This window comes from Aplysia californica, unplaced genomic scaffold, assembly GCF_000002075.1.
Source record: "Aplysia californica isolate F4 #8 unplaced genomic scaffold, AplCal3.0 scaffold00286, whole genome shotgun sequence".
NCBI classification, from domain to species: domain Eukaryota; kingdom Metazoa; phylum Mollusca; class Gastropoda; order Aplysiida; family Aplysiidae; genus Aplysia; species Aplysia californica.
Genome location: NW_004797556.1, coordinates 869,044 through 883,702, shown reverse-complemented (window position 1 = coordinate 883,702; position 14,659 = coordinate 869,044). Strand labels below are relative to the sequence as shown.

Sequence of the window (14,659 nt, the reverse complement as noted above, 5' to 3'; positions counted from 1 at the left end):
AATAAAACCCCCCCCCACCAAAACTCCACACACTCGAAGAGCTATAGTTCTCTCTCGCTTCAAAGATAATAATGATGACACTGTTCAAGTGCCGCATGGTTATTTCTTAATGGGAGTTTTTAAGTTCATTTCTCGACCCCCCCCAAAAAAAACAACAAAACAAAACAAAACCAAAACCCAACAACAACAACAAACACCCCAAAACAAAACAAAACAAAAAACCCACAAACAAAAAAAAACAAAAAAAAAAACAACAAACAAAAACAACAAAAAACAACCTAACAAAAAAACCAAAAACAAAAAAACAAAACAAAAATACAACAAAACCATTAATACATTAAAAAAAATAAACGACGAAAACAAAAAAAACAACAAAAAATACCAACAACAGCAAAACAAACAAAACAAACTACAACAAAAACCCAAACAACAAAAACAACAAGAAACAAATGGGAAAAAAACCTCTCCAAAACAGAGCCGCATGTCAGGAATTCCTCGTTGATCGTTGTGTTACCAACAATGGTCACTTGCGTCACAAGCCAGCATGATGCTGACATTACATTACTGACAAAGATTAATTAGCGTACGCTGCCCCAGTGCAAGATTCATAGTTTTATCACTTTTATCCTGTCCTTTTGCAATTAATCAAGAAGATTTCCGAACCGCCTTTTGTGTCTCTCCCTTGTAGAGGATGGTTGGCGGGTGCTCTGGTGTGGTTTGCTCCGTCTTTTGGCATCAAACATCCCTTGTCTCCATTTTTCCTCCTTCTTTGTATATAATTATATTATGGATGCTACTCTTTAGGGACCGTTCACAAATGACGTCAGCTCAAAGGGGGGAGGGGTGGGGGAGAGGAGGGGGTTCCTTGAAAAGTTGACGTAACTTGACATGGGGGTGGGGCAAGGAGCTTAGAACTTTTAACCTCCTTAGGGTGGAGGGTTGGAGGGGGGGGGGGTCTTTACAAAGTGACGTCAACTACGGTCAACCACCATATTGTTCTAAAAGTACTAAAAGGTGGGGGAAAAAAGAAAAGAAAGGAAGAAAAAATATTGTGGACCTCATTTTCTTGGCCTGAAATTAACAGTTAAATTGGACCATATCATTATTTTTCCCTTTGAAAACTTGACAGTTCAGGTAATACTTTGTTGTATTCTTTGATAAACAATAGTTTTTATTTTTGAAATTAAAAAAAGGTTAAATATAAAATGCGTCCAGTACAGGTTCTCTCTAAATGTACATTTACATTTTGGTTGACGTCTACCAGGGAAAAGGGCGGGGGCGTGCTGGGAAAGATGACAGAAGAAGACAAGGGGAGAGGGTTTAATTTTGGCCAAATTTTAGCCGGCATCATCTGTGAACGTTCTCCTTGTAACACCTCTAATCTTCGGCTCTTATATTATGAGCTAATTGCGTTGCAAGTGCAGTTAAACGTTCACTAAAACTCTCCCCCCCCCCCCCCCCCCCCCAAGTTCTGGGATTTGTATGTTACTCTCGAGTAACACCTCTAATCTTGCACACCTACCTATAGGACCAAATTGTTTTGCAAATGCCGCAAAACTCTTTCTAAAACTAAAACATCTGTCCCTATTATTGTCCTCAGTTCTGGGAGTGCATCAGCGACGAGCACGGCATTGACCCAACAGGCAACTACCATGGAGACAGTGACCTTCAGCTAGACAGGATCAACGTCTACTACACAGAAGCCCAAGGTCGGTAGCCTACTCAAGACACTCTGCTTCTTCTGTTTTGTTTTGGTGTTTTTTACGCCCCCATCGACACAGTTTGGATGATTTGTTTTGGAGTATCTTGAACATTCTTCTGGGATTTTATATACCTGAACTCTACTCTCAGCCAGGGTTGACTGTGGCAAGCAAGATCCAAGTCTACCTTCTATTTTATTATCTAAATTGTGTATGTGTGTGTATGTGTGTGTGTGTGTGTGTGGGGGTGGGGGTGGGGGGGGAATGGGGGTGGGGTGGGGGGGGCATAATAATGCATAAAAGAATCCTGAATTTATATAATAGTTAGAAATTGAACCCTGTCAGCTGGAGTCAGAGCTGTTGCATAACCTAGGCATGGATAGGCCCTATATAATATATGTGGATACAGGATAAAAAACTGGTACAAGAACATGATGGTATTAGAACTTGTGTTTGTTGCCATTGGTGTAGTGTGTATGTATGTGTGTGTGTGTGTGTGTGTGTCTGTGTGTGGCTTTAAGTAATATTTCATATCTCTCCTCCTTTTTGTGTTTATTACTCTCTTGTAAAACCTCAAATATTTGTCACTTATATGACATAATTGTGTTGCAAATACCGTAATAAACGTACTAAAACCAAACTATCTCTCCTTCTTCTTTTCTTTGTACATTACTCTCTTGTAACACCTCTAATCTTCGGCACTTATGTGGCCTCATTGTGTTGAAAGTGCAGTAAAATCCAAACTAAAACTACCCCGCCCCCCAAAAAAACAAACGAAAAAAAAAAAAAGCAACAGCAGCAACAACAACAAAAGTCCAAAAGAATACTCTCCAACAGAACTTTCTGCATTGTCTCCCTAGGAGGTAAATATGTGCCCCGCTCTGTCCTCATCGATCTGGAGCCTGGAACAATGGACGCCGTCCGCTCAGGACCCTTTGGTCAACTGTTCAGGCCGGACAACTTCGTCTTCGGCCAGACCGGGGCGGGAAACAATTGGGCCAAAGGTCACTACACAGAGGGGGCGGAGCTTGTGGATACTGTGATGGACGTTGTCAGGAAGGAGTCGGAGAATTGTGACTGTCTGCAGGTCAGTGGGCGGGGCATATGAGCGAAGACTTTCATGGCATGGGTTTTTGTTTGTTTGTTACGTTGTTTTTATGTATGTATTCATTATTTATCTGGGTTTTTTTTTAGGGGGGGAGGGTGGTGGTGGTGGAGGTGGAGGTTAGTGTCAGTTTTTAGCATGATGACGTCCACATTTCTCCTGATATAGATAAAAGGATACCGATGATGCAGACAAGATTGTCATATATTTATTTACATTAGCTAGATTTTATTTTTGTTGTCTGATTCATAATGTTGTTTTGCCCTTTGTCCAGTATTCATTAAGTTTATGTTGTATTTTTAGATTTTTATTTCCTTCACATAAGTCTTCATCGCGGAGTAGATAAACACATATTATGATGTATATATATATGTTGAGTGGAGAGAGAGAGAGAGAGAGAGAGAGAGAGAGAGAGAGAGAGAGAGAGAGATTTTGCTTTTTTGGGTCACATGTGCTTATTTTGGTGCGGATATTTGTAAGTTACGTAAAAAGAATTTTAATTTTAATGGGCGGACATGGTACAAATTGTTATGCTTCAAGAAAGACAAAACAGGAAGAAGGGTTATTGCTAGGTATGTTGTGATGATGATGGCGGCAACGGCGATGATGCTGAAATGTCGGAAATGATGTACAGGTTAATTTTTGTGATAGTTTATTTCTTCGTTTGACGCTTACTTTAGATCCTCATTACCAAATAAGTTGTCATTATTGTAAGCTTAATGGTAAATGCACTACATGTAGTGTCCAAGGACCCCAACCAAGCTGGGTTGTACTGTTCACGTTATATTAAGTGTATTGTAGGGTCCCTATGTTATCAAAATTCAGCCCTTATAGTTTTGTGGAAATGTTCAGTTCAGGTTTGTGTCCTTGTATTGACCTACAGGGATTCCAGCTGGCCCACTCTCTGGGCGGCGGCACCGGCTCTGGGCTGGGTACTCTCCTCATCAGCAAAATGAGAGAGGAATATCCGGACAGAATCATGACGTCCTTCTCTGTTGTACCATCCCCTAAAGTAAGTCAGTTGGTTACGATTGTTAGGTAATAATAATAATAATAGATAGATAGCATTTGTATAGCGCATATCCCCGCTCAACAGCAGGCTCTATGCGCTTTACACTATATTATTACCCCAGCAGACCATAGTACACTCCGAAACATTCTCAGCTTCCCGGGAAGGTACTGGGGGTGGGGGTAGTGTGAGTGTGTGTTTGTGTGTGTGTGTGTGTGTGTGTGTGGGGGGGGGGGGTATCCCATTAAGTGCACATGAGTTAGACATTCTGTTGGAAACATGGAGGAATCCCTTGAAGTAAGTTTGGTATGTGAGAAGTTTCATAAAATAAATTCATAAGGAAAGAGGAGTCCTGAAAGTGAAAGTAGTTAAGGTTTGGTGAAATCCTGTGATGTAAATTTCATGGGAAACCCCCTAAATTAAGTTGCAAGAGGGAATCACTATCAGGGGAAGTAAATTGGATGTAATGAATCCCCTCTGTAGCAAGTTTAGTAGGCCTATTGTGTGAAGACCACTTCTTCACAGTCCCCTGTTTGTTAACATTCCTGAGTTTCAGGATTTGTTGATGGTCTCACATGCATTTTTCATCATTTTCATATATATACATAGTAGGAGCTCTGTATATTTGATTTACTCTATAACCAGATGCCTGTCATTAGAAGTAGAAGTGAATTCATAGGCACTTTAAGAATACGTCTTTTGTTTTGGGCTAAGTCTCGTTTCGCTATACATGTATTATTTTAAGCATTCTATTGGCCAAAGTAATCCATAGTCTTGTCACCAACATTTCAAGTGTCATGATGGATTTCATGTCTTCATTGGTGTTTCTGTTTAAAAATATTTTAGAGTGTAATGCAGTGAGTGAAATATTCTGCAAATAGGTAACTGAATAATAAAGGTCAGTGTAAGGTAAAATTCCCCTGGGAATGAGTGAAGTGGCATTTTCATTTTGACTACTCATTGTAGGACTCCTTCATTCATCACTTTTCAAAATGGCATAGGGCAGAATCTTTCACTAAGCAGTCGATTTCTGTTTTTCATAATTGCTTGTAAATTGTGTTTTACAGGTCTCAGACACCGTTGTAGAACCCTACAACGCCACCTTGTCTGTGCATCAGCTTGTAGAAAACACAGACGAGACATACTGTATCGACAACGAAGCTTTGTATGACATCTGCTTCCGCACCCTCAAACTGACCACCCCCACATACGGTGACCTCAACCATCTAGTCTCCATCACTATGTCTGGGGTGACCACCTCGCTGAGGTTCCCAGGCCAGCTCAACGCTGACCTCCGCAAACTGGCTGTCAATATGGTGCCCTTCCCTCGACTCCATTTCTTCATGCCTGGCTTTGCTCCCCTGACCTCTCGTGGAAGTTCCAATTACCGTGCCCTAACAGTGCCAGAGCTGACACAACAGATGTTCGATGCCAAGAACATGATGGCCGCCTGCGATCCACGCCATGGCCGATACCTCACAGTGGCTGCTATTTTCCGCGGCCGCATGTCCATGAAGGAAGTGGATGAGCAAATGCTGAATGCACAGAACAAGAATTCCTCGTACTTCGTGGAATGGATCCCCAATAACATCAAGACAGCCGTTTGCGACATTGCTCCTCGAGGCCTGAAGATGTCCGCCACTTTCATTGGCAACAGCACCGCCATTCAAGAGCTCTTCAAGAGAATTTCAGAACAATTTACAGGTAAAAAATGCCATGAAATAGTAGTTTCTAACATAGTGATTGAGATAAAGAAACAAAGTTGTTAGAGATTGCTTTAATCTTCTTTGCTCACCGTCAAGTTTCAAAATTTGAAATCCAACCTCCCACATCCACCTTTGATAAATAATATCTAGATAAGAGATGCAAGTTTCAAACTTTCAAAAATGAAACTTAATATTCTGAAGTTAAAAAACAACAGTAAATGTTGCTTTCTCTCAAATATTGCTAAGTTGTTTTGATTTGATTTTACATTTTACTTATTCCCAAAGACAACACGTCTAAATGTGATTTTTCTACATTAATTCCACAGCTATGTTTCGGCGTAAGGCTTTCCTCCATTGGTACACCGGAGAGGGCATGGATGAGATGGAGTTCACAGAAGCTGAGTCCAACATGAACGACTTGGTCTCTGAGTACCAGCAGTACCAGGATGCCACTACGGAGGAGGACGACCAGTTTGATGAAGAAGAAGGAGAAGTAGAAGAGGGAGAAGGAGAGTACACTGCATAAGATTCAGTGAGCTGAAACATGATCAAAACAAGCTGGTCATATATTATCTGTGTCATCACAGCTGCAACCTGGGATTGGGAAATGTATTTACACAATTTGAATTGATTTGCATGTTGTCTGTTACAGTGAATGAGTAACAGAAGGGTTATTCACTCTTTTTATAGAAATGAAACTGTTAATGCATGTATTATTGTTATTCTGTAACTAATGAATAACGCAAGCCCAAATAGCATTCACTTTCATAAAGTTTACACCAAAGAATCTATGCAATTTTTTCATTTCAAATAATTGTTGTAATCTTGTAACTGACTTCAATATATATTGTGAGTGAGACTGAAATGACATCTGATCCCTTCGTGTCAAAATTTCATCAAGACATTAGTTAATTCCATCTACATGTATCTTCGGAGCTTGCTTAAATGCCTGGCAGAAGTTGGAATGAACCTTGAACCTTTGTGAGCCTTTTACTCTAGCAGAAATCATGTCTGCCTTGTAATCATCTTATGATTTTATAATTTGATTTACGCCAAAAGTAAAAGAGCCTAGGACCATCTCTTCAGTTGCCATTATATTGTCTATTGGGTACAGTACACAAAATTTGCAGTATCACAAATCAAGACAGCTTTATCAATGAAATGTGTGCCACATTGGCATTTGTAGACCGTGAGTATCTGAATCAAAAGGAGTTCTTGGCCAGTCATTAATGTCATTGACTTGTACCTCCTTCCCTGTTCTTGTTTATTATCTTTGTCTACTATTGATGAACATTTTTGATGGCCATTTTTCTTGCCAATGACTGCTTTTTTTTGGCTTCTTCTTTGTGACCAAAATGAATATTATGCAGGGTTATCTGCTTCATCTGGTGAAAAATGAGTGAAACCATGAATACAATGAACAATTAATCATTTAATTGCTTTTGAATTTTCTTTTTTGTTCACTATAAAAAAAATATTTCTGTTTCTCACCATGGAAAATCTTTGCTGTTCTATATATTTTTTAAAACAATGTTGTTGGAGAAAATTAGTGTAAGGTTTAGGCTTAAGACGACAGTGTAATTGAAGTAAGAACGCTTTTTGGGGGGTAAATTATATATACCAGTCTGCTGTTGAGTAGGATTGCAAGAATGGTAAAATATAGTGCCTACCACCCCCTTCCCCCACCACTAGATCTTCACAACACTCGACGATCGCAGCGCACTGTTTCCTTTGTTATAGGTCATAAGTGCAACCCTACTGGGACCCCACGTCCGTGATATCGAATGTTGCATGCTTGGTCAACCGTTTCAAAATGGTGGGGCTATAATTACTCTTTACTTTTACCTGAAATTGGTGTCCTTCTCCTCAGCTGTCCAACACAAAACATGTTCCAAAGCTCTCTCTTGAACTCTTGTCCTTCCTTGGTAATTTTGTTGGGTTCACGCCCATTTCAACACTTGAGGAATATTTATTTTATGAGGCGGGACTTCAGAACTTGAAGACCATTTCAGACAAAATCGAACCTTTAAAATTCAACTTACTTATATCCAAGTTATATTCAAAATTTTAAAAAGGATACGAAGTGAGCTGACGGTTCGCTGCGTGGTGGTTACAATTACAATGAATAATAAATGTGCACTAATAAACATTATCATCTACCCTCTGGCAGTTATTGTACCGGCTTGCATCTGTTTTGCTGGACTAACAACGCTGTATCGGCATTTACCAGCCGGGCACATTCTATCATGTAGGGCCTAACAGAGGGTTAAATATCATGGACAATCTGGCATTCGTTACAGACTCCAGACCGACAATCTCCCTGTAGATAGGCCCCTAGTTATGTTATCAAAGCAATTAATGGGAGATTCTGCAGCACGGGGCGCCGGCTCATGGCAATATGGGGTAGAGAAAAAAAAAAGAACTTCTACTTCTAGCTTTGGGTCAGCGCTCGGACACGTTGGGTCAAAACTGACGCTATTCTATGAATGCTAAGAAGGGATGCTTAGTAGTCAGGTCGACCTCATCTGCATGATCAAATCGGATCAGGTCGGTGAATGGCGCTGGCCAGTGCATACAGTATCAAATAGAGACCTCTGCTTTGCTTTATCTAAATTGACCTGGGTACATTTCTGTTAGGCCTAGGACCTATCATATTCTTCTGCGTGCATACAAAAGATCCGACATTGCAACGTCACTTGGTGCGAAATAATTACTAAATATATTTTATTTCTCAATGTCTGACGGTGACCACAGTAGGCCTACATGTAGCTACCTAACTTGCTGTTGTTCACGATTTTCACCAAATGCGCTCGATTTGATCTAGATCTAGACCAATACGTTATATTTTGATTTTGGAGGATAGGATCCAATTGTGCCAAAAACGCGCCCCTCACCCCCCCCCCCCCCTTTCAAGAAGAAAAATCATGGTGCCTTCTAGGGACCTTACCATATCAAAGCAGTTGTTTATTTTTTTGAGTAAAGAGGAGCACATCGAAGTCATTCAGTGCGGGGAAAAGCAAGGTAGACAGACAGAAGCAACAGAGGCGCCCTCTGATCACCCGTATAGCGTATAGCAGTTAACAGGATTTGACGAAAATTTCTACTTTGGGCACTGCTGTCAGGGGCGAAAGCACAACGCAAAAACTTTACTTTATTCAAACGTAAAATATAAAAAGGAAATGATAAGATTGGTGAGCCTTCATTTTGATGAAATAGAGGCGACGGAGCAAGAGAAAGAAGCTGACGTGGAATTGGAGACACTAGATGATGGAAAGGCAGATTAAAAGAGGCAATGAATGCCTTGCTGACGTGAGCGTGTTGCAATTATGAACCAGCAAGATTAGTAATTTTAGACGACTGTTGGTTGCTGCTTCGGCCGTGTGACTTAAGAAGTTTCGTACCGATACGATAGACAATGAATCAAGCGGGAACGTAACACAAACAGCATGACAAGAGTGAAGATGTCAGAACATTAGGTCTGGAGTAACAAGGATGTTAGTACATACATGTACTAAATGTCATGTTGTTCGTCCTTCGCATTTGAAGATGACCATGACTTCACAAATTGGTCTGTTGACGGTTACTGTGAGTCCGGAGATGGCTGATTAGTCCTATCCGGGCTCGAAAGGTTCGCCCACATTGTGGGCACGGGTAGTCTGCTGTTGGACTTGTGGTGGAGGCAGGTCTGGACTTGCGCACGTTGCGTTTTTGTTTAGCCTCGGCGATCCGCTTGGCCTCTGCTGCTTTGGCTCCCTTCGTTAGCTTGCAGCACCACGTTGGACGATCTTGGGCCAGCGTTTCCCACGAGTCGTTCAGGATTCCAAGTTCCTTGAGGGAGACTTTGAGGCAGTCCTTGAAACGTTTTTTCTGCCCCCCAACTGAGCGCTTGCCATGAAGCAGCTCTCCATACATCAGCTGTTTGGGCAACCTGCTGTCCGCCATTCTGATCACGTGGCCGGCCCATCTGGCTCGCGTTTTGTGGAGGATGGTATAGATGCTGGGTGTTCCGGCTCGATCTAAAACAGCAGTGTCTGGGGCTTTGTCCTGCCATCGGATGCGGAGGATTTTACGAAGACAGCTAAATGTACCACTTCGCCAAATAGCAAGACTATGTTTGAACTCTTTTGAGCTCAATTTCTCAACCTGAGCACAACCGGCGAACATCTAAGGTTTACCCATCCCGGAAAAAAACCCAACAAAACTTTAAAAGCAAAGTGAAAAAGTGAGAGAAGCAACTACATTATAATGCTAAGGACAAAACACAAATAAACCTGTTACTGTTGCTGCTATTGAAAAGCGGGTAAATTTCGGAGCCCGCATCTCTAAAATGAATGTTCTACAAGGAGCTTAGAACTGTAAACTCCCTGGTGTTCTACCCCTTTTGCCCGATTGCATTCTACTGGTGGCATCTTGGAGGCTGGATAAGAAGAGGTAGCCTGACCACACCCCTAAAGTATGGGTTTAACGCCCCTATCAACCCAGTTAGGCTAATTAAAAGGGAGGCACCTTCGAATTTAACGTCCGTCTCCGACAGGACTGAACCAATTAAGTTGAGAGTCTTGAAAGCGCAAAACAATTTCACATAGGGGATTTGAGCCTGGGCCATCGGCTCCATAGTCCAGCATGATACATCATCATGTACATAATACATATATACATGTATACAAAATGAGCTGTCAAAGCACCCAACGCTAGGGCTGGGCAATGAATCGCTTTGTCAAAATCCGGATAATATGTTAGTGCACCTGTTTGGCAAATAATATATTATATGAACCTCTTTAGCAAATGGGTTAGAGCCAGGGGCGAAGGCTGACTTGTTTGACACTGACAGGGTAATCAAATTGAAATGGAACCAGATAGGGCCTGGAGATATCACACTCACACAAGTCACAAGAATCTTACTGGCACTGGAGGCGGCAACTCTGAGTTGTGAATGAAAACAAATCCTGCAATCATGTTGTATGCTTGTTCAATCGCTAAAATAATCGGGAAAGTATTTCATTAAATATTTATTTTAACGTTAAATTTAACTTTAGATTTGAACACACGAACACCAAGGAAAGAAGCAGAGATGTCAGCACTACAATGGCATGTTATACCAGACAGCCGAAACACTTTGGTAGAGCATGCCAATTATTAATTTTTTATTTCACATTTGGCTGTTTTTTGTCTAGCTTTTCGCGGCCAGGAGCCGGTGTCATAATCGAGGTCACGATCTGATTATAGGACGTTAAAAAGTCGAGGAAAAAAACCAAGCACTAGCACTGTAGTAGCAGGAGTCAAAGGATTATTAGGAGTTAGTTCCCCTCACATCTGTGAGGTAGACTCGACCAGTGTAATAGTAATACATGTAGTTGCTTACCTAATCAGCGCGTCTGGGTGCTTATAACTGGGGCCCGAAAGGGGTAGCGACAATGAAACAGTTCTGACTGCTATGCACATGTTCCCTTTAACTCTATTGGTTGACTCTTCCAGCCTCACTTTAAACTTACTTAATCAAAGCTTGTGACTGCTTATGGAGTGGCCCAATAGGGGCGAACAGGCTATTTCTGTGGCAATGAAACGGTTTTGAAGGTTAGGCATAGTCTATTGTTCATTGGTGATTATGAACGTCTTTTTACATTTAATTTATGAGGTTTACGTCTATGGGTGAATTTGACTGCGACAATGTTTCAAAATTAGGAAGGGAAGCAGTGATTATTTGATTATATAGACGCTTCGCCTCTGGTTAGAGCCACTTCGACAAACAGGTTAGCACTACCTACTACTTCAACAAATTAAATGGGTGCACCCTCCACGGCAAATGGGTCAGGGAAGAGAGGTTAAGAGTCAGAATTCGGATAATGTTTCATTGAGAATTAGAGCCATCCGGTTATCCTTATAGTAGATTATCCGGATTTTGCCCACCTCTACCAACACCCCGAACCATTGCCCCGAACAGTCGCTGATGGAGAACGTTTTGGGCGCTCATCCGACCAACATCCGAGAAACTATGATGATGAGGTCGGCGGAAACGAGTTGCTTTGACTTTGACTTTGACTCGTGTTTGGAGAGTGCCACTGGTGATGGGTACTACTTGTTTTCTTTTCCCGTGTGTTGTTTCTGTCTGTCTTGCTTCCCTGCCTGCACTAGCCTATACTATTACTATATGACAGATATTGTGTGGATGTGCTTCTGTCTGCTCAAACTAAAAGGTAAAACTGACCCTGCCAGTCAGGGCTAACCTGTGCTGAGTAGGTTGGATACATTATGACACAGTAATTTCCCCACACGGGAGTCCAACCTGCATCTTCTTCGTGCAAAGCTTGACTGTCTTACCCTTACATTACAATACATCACCGACGCCAATGCGGACAGATAAGCTACAATATTCTCTGCTGATGCAGCCAAAGGTTTGTTTGTTTAGTCTTTGTTTTATAGCACTGTCTATAAAAGACACAATTAAGGTCAAATATAAATATAAGCCCCGCACTTTGAAAAGGCTCCCATTTTTTTGTTTGTTGGTAAGTCGTGTTTTACGGCGCTCATGACTGCATAAAGTCATATAAGCGCGTGGGACACACCAAACATATTTTGACTCCCTGCTTTAGTTTTAGTTCTAAGAAGCAAAAATGGCACCCCCACCCCATTTTTCCCCATGAAGGAAAAACGTTTTGTAAATATATGGTAAACATTTTCAAAAAAAAAAAAAAGAGATATCTATGTTTACACTATACTACACAGATTTTTTGGGGGATAGTCCATGGTGTCCTAAGATGTTACAGAAAGTTACCATAGAGAGCAGACCTTTCTCTATGCCTTGAAGGCTAACCCACTAGACCTACAAAATTATAGTGTGGTCAAAAATTTGTGGTGCAACTTATTCTCAAATATCTCTTTAACGGGAGAATCAATGTCATACATACTTTACATAGCAGTTTGTATCAATTTGTCTTAACTAAATCATATTTTTCTAGAACAATTGGGGCTAAATTAAAAAACTTTTCTTCATAAATTTGTATAAAAAACTTGAAATCTCTGTCACGTGTGAAATGGTATTGTTAACAGCACTTCCCGCTTCTCATACACATTTTGATTACGCATATATATGGCCTACGTCACTGCTCATCAAAGACAATTTTTACTTGCAGAAGTTATTGTTATGGTGAACACTTTTTTGCACTAATGGCTCTCAAAACATGCGTTCAATAAGCATAATGTCCCGATTAGAAAACCTGACGGACTTGCTATTAAAAGCTATATTGCCCCAGCTGTAAACATTTAAAAATCTGTAGAAACCATCCACTTGGATTTTTTATTAGTATTTTTAAAGGAATTTTCAAGAATACAGGTGTTTACAAAAATGTTGATCTGTTAAGACAAATTGATAAAGTCACTGTGCAAAAATTGGATAACTATGTTCGATATAGTTTTAGGAGATATTTGAAAATAAGTCGCACCACAAATTTTTGACCGCACTTTGTTTGCGAAATTGTTTGCGACGGTCATCAAGTGATGAGAAGAAACTGCATAAGGTCATATGAGCGCCAGAAGATGACAAAATTAGAGGTGTTACAAGAGAGTAACAAACAAACAAGAAGAAGGGGAGATAAGGACGATAGATGTTTGATAGGAAAGAAGAAGCAGACCACACCAGAGCACCCACCAACCACCCACTGAGAGGAAAAGTGGTTGTCTTAGGTGGACGTCTTGGACAGTGTTATTATGATACACGGAGAAAGAAATACAGGAGGGGGGGGGGGGAAGTTTGTACAATCGGCCGTAAGAGCAGGTTTTGACAGAATGGGTTTAACATCCCATTCAGCAATGTGTAAAGTATCTATGACACAGGAGTGAATTTAACATCCATATATTTGATAGGATAGACAGGACCAAGTCATATGGTCTTGGCACCTTCCCAAACATATTCAAGAACACGGACCATGGCCTTCCACTTCCACACCATTTTCCAAAAGAGAAAAGTTAAAATTTGCCTGAAATGAGTCTGTCTAAATTGTGAAACTAATACAAGCACATTGCTGATAAGTTAGCAGTCATAAAATGACAAGAGTAAACAGTACGTTACTGATCCGTATAATTAATTATTATGACATCCCCTTTTAAACATGAAAACAATTTTCCAAAGTCTACAATTGTGCAATTCACCCCCTTCAAAAGTTGTGAGAATCAACGCATCAACAAAATAATGGCCATTTTGAAAGAAAGACAGATGTGAAGAAACAACAGGGGGGAGAGAAAAGAAGTAGGCTTACCAGTGAAAACTATCTACCACTCGCCCCCTTCAAAATGTTCCGCTTAAAAAAAAGCCACTGTAAAAGAATCTCTACATTTCCAATGGACAAGTAAAAACTGCAAAAATTGGATAATCATCATCATTGCCTTTCTCACCCTGTACCAGGGTATATGCCACAAACACTTTCCACCTTTCTCTATACAGGGCTTGCCTCTTGATGTTATTCCATGTCTTTTCACTTTTCTGTACATCAATTTCTGCGATTCTTCTCCAGGTAAATTGGATAATCATAATCAAAAACAGTCAAACCTTGTGTTACCAGCCCCCATTATACCACCTGTTTTTTTCCGATGTAAGAAAAGGAGCGTCTTATTATATAAACATAGTACATGTATAAATTACGTCTTCACACTGCCCTCCACCAACAGTTGTACGGTCCTTATTCAACTTATGTAAATCTTCCCAGCCATACTGCCAGAAAACTTGACCCTCAGAGTCAGAGGTACACACGACACAACAGTCAACACCCACAGTTTGGCTTCTTGATAATTTTTCTCTCATGAGAAAGACATAGAGAGAGAGAGAAGATTCTTGACTCAGAATACAAGTGCATGTTCCAGGGGTACATGTATATCACCAACAAAAAGACACTTTTCAAACACAGAGGAACCCCGTTGTTTCAACTTCATGCTCATCCCAAGGGTGGCGGTATAACGAGGTTTGACTGTACAGTCGAGTCTGCTGTTATGGCCACCTGTATGAGAGAATTACCAGTACAAATGGCCAATTCCCCCTTGTGTTTTTTTATATCATAATGACACTGTGTAAGACACCTACTCCTACCTATCTAAGATGGCCACTTTTCTCGTGGACAATGCGTGGCCGCCTTAGACACTTCAACTATAT

General features: G+C 40.8%; 1 protein-coding gene across 1 annotated transcript; it reads left to right on the top strand.

Moving 5' to 3' along the window:
- The first annotated feature begins 1,597 nt into the window (after window positions 1–1,597).
- Window positions 1,598–6,995, top strand: LOC101862737 (tubulin beta chain). The gene is made up of 5 exons (XM_005101517.3): window positions 1,598–1,709; window positions 2,561–2,787; window positions 3,689–3,817; window positions 4,882–5,518; window positions 5,847–6,995. The coding sequence occupies exons 2-5, from the start codon at window positions 2,611–2,613 to the stop codon at window positions 6,044–6,046; spliced, it is 1,143 nt and encodes a 380-aa protein (XP_005101574.1). The 5' UTR covers window positions 1,598–1,709; window positions 2,561–2,610; the 3' UTR covers window positions 6,047–6,995.
- The last annotated feature ends 7,664 nt before the right edge of the window (window positions 6,996–14,659 follow it).